This window comes from Somniosus microcephalus, chromosome 9, assembly GCF_052327205.1.
Source record: "Somniosus microcephalus isolate GS21.2 chromosome 9, FLI_Smic_1.0, whole genome shotgun sequence".
In the NCBI taxonomy this organism is placed as follows: domain Eukaryota; kingdom Metazoa; phylum Chordata; class Chondrichthyes; order Squaliformes; family Somniosidae; genus Somniosus; species Somniosus microcephalus.
The window spans coordinates 176040411-176056126 of record NC_140995.1 but is presented as its reverse complement, the minus strand read 5'-3'; the positions used below and the strand labels follow the sequence as shown (position 1 = coordinate 176056126).

The 15716-nt window shown below is 39.1% G+C and overlaps 1 protein-coding gene across 2 annotated transcripts; it reads right to left on the bottom strand.

Annotated features, from left to right (window-relative positions):
• Positions 1-8219: 8219 nt before the first annotated feature.
• On the bottom strand, positions 8220-13286 carry tcf21 (transcription factor 21). Of its 2 annotated transcripts, none has more exons than XM_085997575.1 (2): positions 12642-13286; positions 8220-9836 (listed from the first exon to the last, which is right to left on the bottom strand). In XM_085997575.1, the coding sequence occupies exons 1-2, from the start codon at positions 13116-13118 to the stop codon at positions 9747-9749; spliced, it is 567 nt and encodes a 188-aa protein (XP_085853701.1). In that variant the 5' UTR covers positions 13119-13286; the 3' UTR covers positions 8220-9746. The 2 variants fall into 2 exon arrangements, with proteins under 2 accessions (XP_085853701.1, XP_085853702.1); XM_085997576.1 differs by having other exon boundaries at positions 12660-13271.
• Between the last annotated feature and the right edge of the window lie 2430 nt (positions 13287-15716).

Genomic DNA, 15716 nt, shown 5'->3' with positions numbered 1-15716 from the left:
TCCGAAGCCCAATGAAATTTTTTGAAAAGAAACTATGGTGAATGAAGCCAGTTTTGGAGAAGCTATTCTTTTAGATTGAGAACCTGCAAGATAAGGTTAACTAGTACAATTAGACTGGAGTGGGGGCAGCTTTCAGCTGATTGGTTCTCTTCTCTTTCTATTTCTAACTATCACTATGTATGAAGAGAATGAGGCTTGAGATGTAATGAGAGGTGTGTGATGACGCCAGGTACAGTGATGTGCAGATTCTGTAAAGTATTATTCATAACTCAAGATGTTCAAGTTGCCTCATATGTGCAAAGTCAAACCTATTGACACAGGACAAATTCCATCTGTTTGGTTGCAGTATGGTTTGTTTGCCTGGCTGCATTGAATTATTACATTGCATTGTTCCATGGAAACCCAACGTAAGCTCGTGGAACAGCACCTCATCTTCCGATTAGGCACTTTACAGCCTTCTGGACTCAATATCGAGTTCAACAATTTCAGGTCATAACCTCGGCCCCATTACATTTTTACATATATTTTTTATCCACACCTTTGTTTTGGCCCTCCCCCTTTTTTTCTCTCCCACATGGTAGCTGTCTCCCATTCTGCCAGCACATTTCACACCTAATCTAGAGCCGTCTTTTGCCCCTCCACTAGTCCTATCACCATCTCGTCTCATTTTGAATACCTCTTAATGTCTCTTCACTTCTCTCTTGTTCTCTCATCCCCATTTCCCAGCCCCCAAACTGGCCTTTTAATCTGTTTCATTTCCTGTGCTTTTTCAGTCCTGATGAAGGCTTTCGACCTGAGGTGACTCTGTTTCTCTCTCCACGGATGTTGCCTGGCCTGCTGAGTTTTTCCAGCATTTTCTGTTGTTATTTTGAATTATTACCTGCTCTCTCTGTCACAGTAAACTGTTTTTATTTTATCCAACAGTGTCCAGCAGTCCATCTGAAGTAAGATTTATGAAGACAGTTGGGCAAGTGATTGAGCGATTTCCTATTTCATGATGTTAGTGCAACATAGAAACAACGTGGGAACATAGGAGAATACAGGACCAGAAAGTCTCCACAATCCATCTGGCTGCTCCTAAACACTAATATTGACATGATGCGAAAATAATGTCAGAATCATAAATATATGGACAAATAAAATGTTGGTGGTGCATTCCATCTACAGCATACTCCGCCCAGTACCAGTTCCTAATCAGATAAGCAATTGATTATGTTGAAATTTGTGCTGTCAGCAAATTTAGAATTGACCAATATTTATGTCACTTTGTTCAGCTTTAAAGACTGCTAGATGATTAAAATATTACTTTACTAGCTACTTATATCTCTAATATCTAAAATAGTATTAATTAATCTTCCATTCCAAAGAACTTAGAGTGTGTGGCACACTTTCAACCACATAGGTACCAATAGCATAATCCAGATGGAAACAGAGATAGATTTTTTTTTTCATATCCACATTCATTTCATTTTCTCTTAGTTTCTTTTACATCCTTACCATGCCAGGCACTTTTGCCCAACTAAGACCGCTCTCAGGTCTCTATCTGGAAACAGATCATCTGCCATTACTGAGCTGTGCAGGTTGACTTACTATCCATTTTTCTCTCCCATCCTGTGGGGGGTACCAGTGCTTCCAATAGGTGTTTCAGCCAGTTGGTGCCGCTAAGATCAGGAACTCACCATATAAAAATCCCACCAGAGAACCTGTGTATTACCAGTCTAATAGTTATTAATGCATAATATTTTTTGTGCCGCTGGGCCATCTATTTATCTGACAATGCAGCCTCCTCCCCTGCCTTATCTATTGGGAAAGTCAGAAAACAGATTGGAAAACTCTACAATCTGCTCTGATTAGAATGGGCTGTACACCTCTGACTATGAACCTTGTACTTTTGATGCAAGTTTAACGATACTGGACTAAAGTTAAAATATTTCAATATGTTTCGAGCATTATGATTAGTTTTAATGGCATAACTGAAAATTTAAGATAAATGTTGTATCCGGACAACTCAGTGAAATTTCAGGCACATATCCAGCTGAAGAATTAGCTTGATCCCAAAATCCATGGGAATTTGTTTTCTATCTCTTTAATGACTCTCCTCCTACAATGCAACGTTCTGCAGATCTGGAGCAGCCATGCAGCTGTGCTGGGATAATGCTTCCAAGTTTATTTTCTCAGTGGTGGTCTGGCCAGGATGATGTAGATGCTTGCCACATCTCTGGATGATATATCGTGTGTGTCTCTTACAAAGGAAGTAAGTTGAGCTGAAGAATGCCTTGCAAGCTTGACTTTTACTGTACATAAACTGTCATTTCTCTGAAATCTATGACCTGCTTTCCCAATGAACGAGCAGAACATTACAGATCAGCTAAGACATTTATGTCAAGCTATTTTTTAATTTTTTAACTATTTAAAATGACATTGAATATTACCTATCTACATATGCATTGTGAGCTCAGGACTTTAGAAATCAGTTAATAGGAGAGTCATAACAAAGGGGAGGGATACAAACTGCTAACTTCCAAGTCTCCTCCCCTCCTATTCTGCATCCAAAATGTGAAGGATAGCCAAAGGGTACCTTGGTATGCAAGAATAAATACAGTTAACTGCTGGCATGTGGCAAGAACTCTCAAGCATTGCAATATGTCAGAGTGGTTTAATTTTATCACAGAAAAATGAAAAAATTAGAATTGCCAATTAAACCTCTATCAGCTGTTGAGAAAGGGTGTTCTCCCACACATATACATTGTTGTGCAATTTGTTATCCCTTGCCCTTTGCCCCACATCTTGTACATCAGGAATCGAACACTTCCGCTCATACTATAATGTTTGCCATGATTACTGGAAGAGTTTCATCACATACAGACTGAAATTGGGACTGTGACAGTAGGGCCTGGTGATCAGTTCTACTCAGGCCATCCATTATCCGATTTCAATTCTTCAGATATCCTACACCACATCCAATTCTGTACATAACTTTCAAAATTCAAAAGCACTGTACAAATAAATCTACAGAATTTATCCAGTAGTGTGAGTTCTTACTGCATATGTTTGCATTATGTAAAGCACATGTTGCATTTTGACAGTAATTTGTGAAGTAGGGCTCTAACTCTAATCCTGAAAAACTACACTGAAGAAGATTTGAAATGGCTCTGAAAAGTGCATCTAACCAACATTCATTTAATAGCATATTTCTTCAGAGTAGTACGGAATTTATAAGGAGAAGGACTACAGGCCAAAAGATTTGTTGTTACTGTAAAGAGTTATTTCACAGAATAAACAATGTGCCTTAAGGGATCTGGTTGAAAATGGGTTCCCTGCTGCTATGGTTTCTACTGATTGTAAAGAAACAAAATAACATTTAAAGATTAGAAGTTTGTTTTTGAAATAGTTGTGGTTATTTTAATATTTTAAAATATTCTGTTTTGTTTTAAGCAAACTCTACCCCATTTCAAAAAGATTAAGTTTCAATAGAATTGCCAATTCTCAGTTTGACTTCGGATATTGATATATTGTTAAGAAACTGATTTTGAATTGTTGCATTTATGTACTCCCAGGTTTGTTTATGCTAAAATCTATTTTGGATAGGATGGCATCACTATGCTTAGCTTGTAATCTATGACTGTGTTTATATAAATATACACAGATTTTATGGCTTTTAAATAAAAGATTTGTTACTTTTATGTGAGCCAAAATGTCATCTCCATATATCTGTCATTAGCAAGAGAGCAGGTCACATACTCTTCCATGGTATAAACTTCAATAGAGTTTCATACCCAGTCAACAGAAGGCCTGTTTGTGGTAGAGTGAGCAGGAATTTATCTCCATTCCCCCCTTCCCCAGTGTAAAACAGTGCTGTGCTATGGCACTGCCACTAAAGCACTCACCTGAAAACTGACAAATGACAACCGGGATTGGCAGATTGAAGTGCCATAGTCTGAGGCATAATCCCATGCTGATCACCAGAATATAAAACTACCATAGCCACAAACTAAAGCAGATTCATTCTCACACAAGTATGTCCACCTTTTGTACCATCTTTTTTATATCTTTATTTTATAGGCAGAATATTGAAAAATAATTTTCATAAACTGGTGCTGCTAAATAATTAAAATCACAATTTCCTCTTTGAGACCATGCAGCAATCAAGATCGGCATGCAAAGTATAGAGTACTAATAAATGGCGCAATAAAACATGTTGAGTTGGAGTACAATTCCTCTGTCCATTGAAAATTTAACCAGTAGTAAGGGACTCTATGCTGCTGAGAATTAGTGATTTAACTCTTAGTGCTTGGAGCAGAGAGAGATGTAGCTTTAAATGCCCGTTACACTGAGTTCCTAATCATAGCCAGGTCAAGCAGGGGGATGCTGAGCAGAAGCTGCAAAGGAACAGAGCACAGAAATTTAAAGAGCAGAGTGAAGCCTGGAAAGTTCCTGATGCATCTTGTCAGATGACAATAGAGGGCAATGATAGTAGCCTGGGAGCAGATCTTAAACTAGCTTTTGATGCAAACGGCCGAAGCTAGGTAAACAAAGAAGGTTTATAATTAATTGAAAAAGGGGGATTACTCGCCCAGAACTAAAATCCACATCAAATAAAAACAGAAAGTGAATATTTTGTTAACTGAACATTACTTGCATGAAGCCTGAACAGTTAAAGAGGTTTTACAAACAGATTAGGCCATAACTCCAAACTGTTAGGCAGTTGTAAAGGATCACACTGTTTGAATATCACACTGAGTTATTGTTGCCATATTAGCAGCGTTGAGACAGCCAGCCTTTAGAAAGTACGCTTTAAGCAACAAACCAAAATTGTATTTTCAGAGTCAGATCCACATTGCAGTTAGTTCACATAGATCAAGTCGTTATTAAGTTCTAGTGAGTAAATAATAGCAATATAAAGGGGCCATATACCATGTTTCAGTTTTAAAGCTTTCACATTTAAATAAATACAAGGAAGAAATTCCTTAATATTTTGTAAAAGCATAGAATACAAAAACTAAATATAATAAAATTGCATGCAATATTATTACATCTCATTTTAGTTATGCAAAATGTGTTTCAAATACTCTGTAATTAACTGTATAGATATTTCACTGAGAAAACTGGTACTAAGGACTTTCTAGGTTTTATTACATTAAACATGTCTGGGGGAAAGACTTTGGAAGCCTTCTCTCAAAGTGACGACTACACAATGAAATCTCATTGCTACACATTTCTCATTATATCATGTTTTCCCCTGGTTCCAGTGGAAGCTGTATCATGGGTCTCAAAGGAATTCCAAGCTTCATACAATGCACCCCCAATCAGAACTACTTAGTCCATCCTCACTTTAAGATAAATTAAAATTTGATGATTAGATTATATATAGATAAAGAAAAGTAAGACTTGCATTCATTCAACACCTTATTATGGCTCTGAGAAATGTCTCAAAGCACTTCACATCCAATTAATCACTTTGAAGTGCAATGACTGTTGCTATGTAGATAAATGCGGCAACCATTTTGCAAACAGAAATGGATAGGATTGACAAGGATGGTTATAGCATTTAAAACTCAAATACTCTGCTGTATCTGCGAACAGTAGGTTGAGAGTGATTTGCAATGACCAAGACCTAATTAAATTGCCTGGTTGCCAATTGGAATCTTGCCACCAGGAGCAAGATCTGCACACACCAACTAGTTGATTTTTTTAATGTTTTGAGAGCATGGGAGGGAGTGTCTATTTTAAAAACGAAAACATTTTTAGAAAAGACTCTGCCTAAATTTATAAAGTGCCCAGGAGATTGAATGGATCCCCAAGTACTTTTTTAATCCAGCCGGACGCCATATTGGAGTTAAGCTGCACAGACATTGGCCCAGAAATTAGGTTCGGGGGCTTGCCGCGCGTGCAAGCCCCCGATGTGCACTTACCCGGCGTACTGACAGCTGAAGCCTGGGCCTGCTTGGAATTCCTGTCACTGGCCCGGTTCAGCTGTCGGCGCGCTGTGCTTGCCTGATCCAGCGGCGTAGTTAGTTCGATGTGCCGGCTGGGATCAGGTGAGCACTGGGCAGCCAATCAGGGGAGGGAAAACTTAATTCATGAGTTTGATAGTAAGAACTGTCAAACTCATGAAAACTACGGGCGCCCAAAACACTACTTAAACTTTAAATAAAATTTTAAAAACATCCCACTAATTAAATGAACTATAAATAACTTTAAAAAAACTATTTTAAACAATTAATCAAATATTTGAAAAAAATAATTTTTTAAGAAATCAGGTCTAAAAATAAACTTACCTTACTGTAAAGTCCTTAAAAACAATAAAGCTGTGGAAAAAATGTTATAATTTTAAATAATAGACCACTTACCTTAAAGAATCAAGTCCTTACGTCTCCTTTTTACATTTCTAAAAAGTTGAGGCCCTTACACATGGGCAAACCTGTCAAAAAGAAGGAAGTTCAACGCGTGCGCGCAGAGTCCTGCGCGCACGCATTGGACCTCTGAACCCCTTGGAGGAAATGCTGGTTTCCCGCGCATGCGCTGTGCATGCTGAAATCCGGCACTTCCAACGAGTCCACGCGTGAGTACCCCGTCCGTACTCACGCGTTGGGACCGGAATTACTGGCCCATAAAAACCAAGCGGTGTGCGAAGGCCATCCCAAAGGAGTTTCACACTGCATGTCTTCGAGTCATACTGTCACTACGGCACTGCTGCAAAGCAGGAAGTAATTTGTAGCAATACAAAAGTGTCAATATAACAGCACTTTATGTTACAGAAATGCATTTGTAAAGGAAGATTGAGAGGGCACAAGACACAGATCATTAAGATGTTGAAAGCTACAAATAATGCAGATGTGGGTAGGTGATTTGCAAAACTGTGAATGAGCGCAAGATTAACAAGCTTGAAAGAAGCATTGAAATAGGAGTAGATGTATGAAACAGGCTCACAAAAATGTTACATCGATGAACACCTTTTAAAAAGAGCAAGACTGATTAAGAACAGTATAATTGGTTATAAGGACATAGATGTGTACCTCTTAAACATCCCATTTTAATCAGCATGTCCCTGAGAAAAACAGCTGCAGTGGACAAAACTCCCAAACTGTCAAAATCAGCTGATTTGCCAGTTTTACAGAAAGTTGCACTCCCACACCAAGCACCAACCCAAATGTCACCCTTTACAGGTTGAGAGGTATGCACTGATGATCAATGATCTGGAACATTGGCTTCTATGTGTTTGGGACCATGAAAATGTCATCTGCGGAATACGACTGGTCAAGGTTGTCCCTTACATTTTTATGTTCTTATGCACATAGATGAGATTTGGCAAAGCACTGTGTAATGGGAACAAAAGGTCAAGTGCAAACTTCAGAGAATTTTGATTTCCAGAGTAGTCCAAATAAAAACAGTTATAGCTTTTGGGCTGCTACTGATGAGATAAGTTATTTTGGTGCACTGACTCTACTAGACTGCCAACCAGTTATCTCATTGGATGCTTTGTACTTGGAACAGGAAAGCCAACAAAGATCTGAAATGTTGATCTAGTAATCCCAGTGAGATAATAGAGTTAGCAATGATGTTCAGTCTCTTGACTGGCTGGAAAAACGGTCGTATGGGTTGTAGCCAACTGGGAACAAATTTAAGAGGTGTGCGGTCCAGCTCAAAACTGGAGCACAGGCCAGTGTAAGCATAGGAGAAGAAATGCATTTCAAACCCAATATAAAGTTAAAACCATGGTATAAAGAAGTAATATTTTAAAGTAAAAATTACAATAGTAAATATTTTAGAACAAATAGAAACAATTACAAAAGGAAGAATAGAAATAAAGTTTCAAAAAACTTTTATTTTATTTTCATTTTAAAAGTCTATGTTAATTCCCCTAATATCTAAGCAGCACTGTTATGATAATGAGTGGACTTTTTTTAGCTTCACAGAAACTGAACAAAAGTCTTGCCAAGGAGAACAGAATTCCTTGAAACCATCAAAAGTTTAAGGGTTAAAAAGCTGTAAAAGTGTGAAAATTCTGCTCCAAACAAAAACACTGAGATGGCTTTTCGCATACATTTCACTCTCAGAAAGCTGAATTAAATCAAAATCTGAATACTTTGAATCAACATTCAATTATACAGGTTAAAAGGCTTCACTAGCTCTGTGTACAGTAATAATACAACTTATATTAGCCTACATTATTTAACCAAAGTCCATACATTTTCTTTATTCCTTCTGTGGTCGCTATGTATCATCCATGGGTGAGCAAGTAACCAGCTTCCAGCTCTCTTCAATATCACTGTAAGCCATCTGCTAACAGAAGTGTCAGAACAGCCTAGGTGGTAATGTTAGACTTTACCACCTTCCATCATTCTGCTTGATTCTTCCATACAAAGAATGGCTGGGATTGATAACTTACTATGTGATATGAGCTTATGTCCATGGAGCACTGCACTAAAGTTACCTATCTAAAATCACATTTTATTTTTTCCTCTCTCTTTGCTCACCAGTTTTCTGCCCTCCCCTTTCTCTTTGACGATGTTGACTGGGGTATAATTCTACAGACACTGATTGTCCTCTGATAACTTGCCCAAGTAGCCATGGGGGAGGGGGTGGAGTCACAGCTGAGCCCTGATCCTGTGCTCACCCAATGTCCGCGTGTGTGGACTAACAGCAGGGGGCAGTTACTGAATAGCAATCTGAACCACGTATTCCCCTCCCTAAACTAAAGGTGCTGCCGACTGCCAACCTGACTGAGATCAACTAACAGCACAGACTGGGGATTGAGTCTGGAACCTCCTAATCTATGTGGCTCGGCTACTAACTAGATAGGAGTGTCTAAAATGGGAAATAATGCTTCCGTGTGGCAATAGAATCAGAAAATAGTCCATTATAATTTCATCTCGGCTAGAAACCAGTCAGGTCTCCCTGCAGTTGGCAGAAGATCAGTTCGTTGCTCTCCGGGACCTACTTTGTTACTGTTATGAACACCTGCCACTTAAAGCCTATAGCTGTAAAGTGCCCCTTTGTTACCAAAGCGATATACCTGAAAGGTTTTTTAATGAAACCTCTTAGCTTAATTTTAAATCAGTTGTTCTTCTTTCGCACAGGGTCAGCAATCGTGCAAACTCCAAGGATGCAGAGCTAGCGCAGATGTTTGTTTTCTTTGAGCCCTGACTCAATAACATGAGATATCTCTTGCTTATCCCTTTAGTGGAAGAAATAAACAAATCATGACTGTTGTCACTTCGTTGCGTCTATTGTCGAGGTTCGGGGTCTGTTGGAAAGACTGTTAGACAATCAATCAGCGCAAACACGCTCGTAACTTACACACACACGCACATATCTATATATATATTTAAATATGCCTCGCCTAATATGAGGAAAGAATATAATATATGCCCAGACGTTTAAATATAAAGCAAACTTTTATTTACATGATTTGGAAAGACCTGCGGTTAAAGAAAATATATATCTTTTATATGATGCATCCTTACACAGCAAGTGACTATCAAAGTCAGCTCTGAAATTCAACGTACCTACATTATCTTGCCCGACAACATTAAAGTCTGGTCACTATTATAAGTGAAGACGTAAAGATCCCTTTCGCACTTTGACCAGCAAAGTACTGGAACAATATCGACACGCGAGGAGTGTAAGAACACTCTCTTGTGACAGAGCCCCGGCTGGGATGTCACAGGGCTCCGGCCGTCTCTCCCTTGTTTTGGGTTTCTCATTTATCCTCCGCCTTTATTTTAACTGTCATTTTCTTTTAGTCACGACGCTGTAGTCCCACACAAACGACCCGTGTTAACAACCTCTTTCAGCTCATTCTCTGGTTTCCCCGCCACCATAAACGGCCACGTCTGAAATAAAAAGAAAAGAAATGTTGATTGGTATTTCTTCATTAAAACAAGAAACCAAACGAAATTTGTTCTTTGCTGGTGCAGCCTGCGCTTTCTACATTTTATACCATCGTTTATATCTTGATAGTTCAGACTGTTTTAATAAGGTGGAGGGGGACCGGACATGGAGCGTGCAACTGAAGAGACAACATACCTCCACCCAAGTCTAACCCAATCTGCCCCAAGAGATGTTATTTATTTATCATTACCGGAATGTAGAGGTGAAAACAATGAACACGCAACGAGCTGAAACCAGGCACCATTTACTACTGATCAGTTGGGAAAAATAAAGTAACTGGGTGAAACAGCATGAAAACTCTGATTGCTGATACTTTACATTATAAGATGTTTAAATGCCGTTAAAATACTAGTATTGAGCATGTTCAAAAGTGACCCCCAAATCACTACCATTGTCCAGACAACGGAAAATGTAGTTTCAAATATTGCTCTGGGTGCGATTGTTTTAATATATTTATACATATGATGATCGGTGACGTCTTCTGCTCAATAAAAAAGCTTTAAATTTGTATTTCCCGGAGTATTAGGTGTAAATATTTCAGCGGGCAACAAATCCATTCCATAAATCAAAGCAGGTCGGGTTTAGACTGTGTGTTGATCGCGTGTTGTTGCCACAGACCCTGTTCGTACACTTCAAATATTATAAAGAAGCGATCTAATTGACGCGGTTAATTATTTAAAATAGTCCGGTTTAACTAAAATAGTACCAGCATGTGAACCAACACGCGATAACATCTCAGGAACTTCAATCCTCAGGTTCATTCAATAAAATCATGGTCTGAATATTTAGTAAATGAAACCAATGGAATTTTCACAAAAAATTAAAGATATTTCAGGTGAAAATCTGTTAAAAAGTACCGATTTTAAACACTTCAAGGGAATAACTATTGAGGGGGAAAGGTGTGTCGCTTACACACAGTACAGCTACAATCTTCCCACCTTTATCGATAAACGGTTTATAACGTTTAAGTTTTTTAATAACTATATCACTAAGGGTTTAGCAATCAGAAAAAACCCATAATGATCACTTTGTTAATGGCTTTAAAAATGGATTGTGGACAAAATGTGGATAATACACTGGTATTATAAATATTGTTATGATATCCATAGAGAGTTCCTAAATTCACCGTTACTGAGAAATTCTGGTCCTTGTTCGCTTCACTAAACGGGAACATGTTCAGGTGATTTTTCAAGAGGTTGTAGTTTTGAAGATGATTTGAAGTTCACAACAATGCTGCCATTTTAACCGAAAAACTGCAAATCGTATTTCCTTAAACACTGGAGGAACTGTTTAAAGTCCACATAATCTTATTATTTTCTAATAGACTTGGAAATCTCCTAGGAAAACTATTTATTCTCAATTACAATGGGCGAAGGTGACTTCAGAAATTGAGTGAAATGGATAAAATGAGGTTTCTTCTAAGTATCAAGCGGATATTGTGTGACCCACAGACAATGACTGAAGTTTCACAATATCTGCACTCTGTGTTTTTACAAACTTCCTCATGGCTTTATTGTAATGCAACAGTAAATCAGCAAAAGCTGAGAACATTGTGCAGAGGCGAAGAAAAAAACGGTTGAACATTATTGTTTAAATAGGACAGTAAAGTAATTCAGCTCCAGTCCGAGAGAGATTTAAAAACTTTAAGATGTATTCCCACCCTTTGAAATTAATCACTAGCTAGATCTACTAGCTATTCTTTAATTCAAGTGATTTGTGACTAAATATGACAACTATAAAAGCGGTGTATATTTTATTGGGGCAATTATGGAATGCATGTACAATAGGGTTGTATCTCTATGAAATTTATGCTGTGGAGATATTTTAGGTTATTTTGCTAATCAGGCTGGCTCATCAAACATCTTATGTCAAAAATCCTTTGCGTTTAATTGTAATTTGCATACAGTGCTTCTACAGCAAACCTACATACAACGACATGAATTGTCATTTATTGTAGTTTGATTCTGCGCCCGTTCAATTTGTGGAGTATATTTTACTCTCTATGTAAATTTTGTAAAGTTCTTTTACTAAACTGCCATTAAAAACCTTCCCAGTTTGGTAAAGGATTTTCTTTACCTTCACACACGGAGCAAAATAAACCTCTCATTACTCATTTTAAGGTTCCGACTTTTGGTAGCTTTGCTTGGAGAAATCATTTTTTCTGACCACAAAGAATTGCAATAATCTTCAACTCCTAAATTGAAGCGGGCTTTCTGATTCGGTTAAGCGAGTATGGGTTGCTGTCTCTGAGTTGTCTGTTTAAAGCCACAGCCTTATCTGTTAAAGTCTGGTCAGTTTTATAATTACAAAACTGCCGAATGGTCTGAATGCACAAGGATTGATTTATTGGGCGAGGGCTCTACGAATTGATTCGTGTACATACACATACAAATACACATATATATATACAAACCCATTCACACAATCACACACATATAAACCCATTCACATATACACACACACGTACACACACACATACATACACACATATATACAAACCCATTCACATACATATATACAAAATCACACACAGACATACAAACTCATTCACATAATCACACACATGCATACATATATACAAATCCATTCATATACCCACATACATACATACATATATCCATACATGGGTCAATAGACAAATTCGTGCACATATAAACACATAGTAACATCCACTAACACGTACTCCCGAACATACATACTTACACACAGTCTTTAAAAAAAAAACCATGAGAAAACCTCTGTTTTACCAAAAGGTGGAATCCTACCAGGTTGACTGGGTGAATGTAGCCATTCTCATACTTGTCGTTGGCCAGGATCTGTCTCAGATGGGCAATGTAGCTGGATGCCAGCCGGAGGGTGTCGAGTTTGGAGAGTTTTGTGTCTGGTGGCACCCAGGGCAAGGTGGTTTTGAGCCTGGAGAAGGCTTTGCTGAGCACCCTCATCCTGGCCCTCTCCCTGGCGTTTGCGGCGTTGCGCTGGACTTGTTTCCCTTCCTGGGTCACCCCATTCAGAGATTTCTTGGAGGCGGTCTTGCGCCTCTTTCCCGAAGCCCCTCTGCCCTTCTTTAGGGACTCGTGTTCATAGTTGGAGCTATCTTCGTTGCTGTCGTTGGAGGTACAGAAATCCTTGTTAGATTTCCTCTTTATCCCATCGCATTCCTCCTCTGTGCCCAGCACTTCCATTTCCTGGAGGTCCTCTGCATCGCTAACGGACCCAGTGGACATGGTATCGCCACGATCTCCTGCAAATTGAGTTTTTAATGATCGAAAAGACACCGAGGAAGTTAGGAATGTGGAGCTTTTCAGCTGCAGTGAATTCCTCGGCTCAGTTTGATTGAAGACCCTGCGATCTGGGAGCGACACCCGCAATTTATCTCGCGAGTTTGGAGGCGGGGCCGAGCGATATGAAAGGAGGGTCCACTCGATCTTGACAGACGCTGGATGCGCGCAATTCGTTCTGTGAGTATACATTTCCATGAACGGTTAAAGAAACCGGCTTTTCTGTGGTTAGTTTTGAAAACATTTAAAACCAAATCTATATAACGTGACATTTATATTTTCATAGCTTTTCAGTGAAGTTCAAGATATTTATATTAAAGGAGATTGTAAGAAAAATTATTCATAATTTGTTTATATTATTCCCACTGAATTATTACATATTTTATGTTAAAGTTTTCTGCAAATGGGTGAATTTTTTTAAACAGATTTTTCATAATTCTATAGCCGAAAGGTATTTTCTATTCGATGCTGAGGTGTCGTTTCACGATTATCAAAATAATACCCCGCCGTGATGATACCACTAAACCCCCTTCTGAGTGATGTGACAGTCCGGGTGCTGTGTACTCGGGCCCCAGTGTGACAGTCCGGGTGCTGTGTACTCGGGCCCCAGTGTGACAGTCCGGGTGCTGTGTACTCGGGCCCCAGTGTGACAGTCCGGGTGCTGTGTACTCGGGCCCCAGTGTGACAGTCCGGGTGCTGTGTACTCGGGCCCCAGTGTGACAGTCCGGGTGCTGTGTACTCGAGTGGGCCCCAGTGTGAAGCGGCCGCTTTGCTCTGTCCATTTCTGTTGCAGTGTTCCCAAACATTCAGAGCTCGGCCAGTCACAGTTTTGATTTTAATACATCAATGTGTCCACCTGTATTTGGGGGAAAAAGAAACAACGTGTTAAGACACCTAGATCAGAACAAGCTTACAACCCGTATTTTTTTTAAACCAACAGATTTCCTCAAAAAACAGATTATCTGGTCATTATTTCATTGTTGGTTGTGGGATCTTGCTGTGAGAAAATTGGCTGCCGCGTTTCCTACATTACAACAGTGACTACATTCCAAAAGGACGTCATTGGCTGTAAAGCGCTTTGAGACGGCCTGGGATCATGAAGGGCGCTATAGAAATGCAAGTCTTTCTTTCTCTTTCTTCCGGCATGTTTTAGAAAACATGTTGATGTATAGTTTAAGTTTCAGAAATACTTTTGCACATTTTGCTTTTTTTGTGTTGATTTGGGGGAACAGGCCCAGGACCTAAATTCGAACAATTGTGTCCCTGAAGTATCTTTCGAGTTTGTAAATCAGGATGTTTGTATGTGCTTGTTCTTTGGTTTCAAAAAATTGGGCCAAACTTTTCCAGGAAAAACACCATTGATTCTACCAGGATTTGGAAATGTTTGTGTATAACGCGAGCTTGGTCAATTTTGTTTTCAGGGCTCAAGGTGCATGACGATTACCAATTAGGAATGACGAATAGATAATGTAGATGTCACTGTAAATAGTCTGAAATACCTGGGTTAACAAAAAGGAACTGCATTTGAGTAAATGATGGCTCTCTACCTCCTGCCTGTGTTTAAGACTTTAGCCGAAAGCTCCACTTTGAATTTCTGAGGGAACCTTGGCTGATGAACTGCTACTGAGAAACATGACAGATCCAAGAGGGACGATTACACCTTGCGTTACTTCTTCACATTAATGTGTGTTACGGTGAAAATAATCTACCTTCTAGACAGCTAGCAACAAAACACATTCAGCTCAGAAGGTGAGTGAAGTGCAGGCTTGGAATTTCCCCGTTAGTTGATTCCTTATTTCCATCACGTTGCCTTCCTTTCTGATCTCATCGATTTAATCGGGACTGTTCTCTCACACCTCGCTGCTGCTTGAATTCCGAGTTGCGATATGCTGCAGTTTGGCGCTCTGAGAATATATCGCCAGGACCAGTGCTTTATGGAATGTAAAACAACTGGGCAGTAAATCCTGAAACTGTAAAGGCAGCGGTGCTAGATTTATGAAGCCTGTTATTCTCTGTTCGTGGACTTGTTTGTGCAGGTGGAGATGGAAATGACTGCCCGCAGATAAGATTTATGGTGGAAATGATTGATTTCGTAAACGAAGAGAAGAAGGTCCATGACTGAGGAGATTAATGGCTCATCATCAGCTAAGATTCAGTCTGGGAGCAGCTCATCCAAACCTGAGCAAAGGGAAGTGAGATGAGGCGACGGTAAAGGAGTTCTGAGTTAGACTATGAAGGGGGTGTCATGAAGAAATGTTTAGTACTCGTCTTTCCGAAATGGTCACGTAGTCCTCGATGTTTATATACTTAATTGAACATTCCCTGCATTAATCATTGGGCATCTTTTATTTATATAGTAATTATAATTCGGTTTTATTTTAAGTCACTTTATAATCTGCACGACTTTGGAAATATATGTGGTAATAAACATTATTTATTATTAAATGTTGACATTTTGTTGTGTCTGTTATTGCACCTGTGACCTCAGATACTGAGCTGACAGTGAATCTTAGGGTTAGAAATTCAGTGCATGTGCGCCTCTCG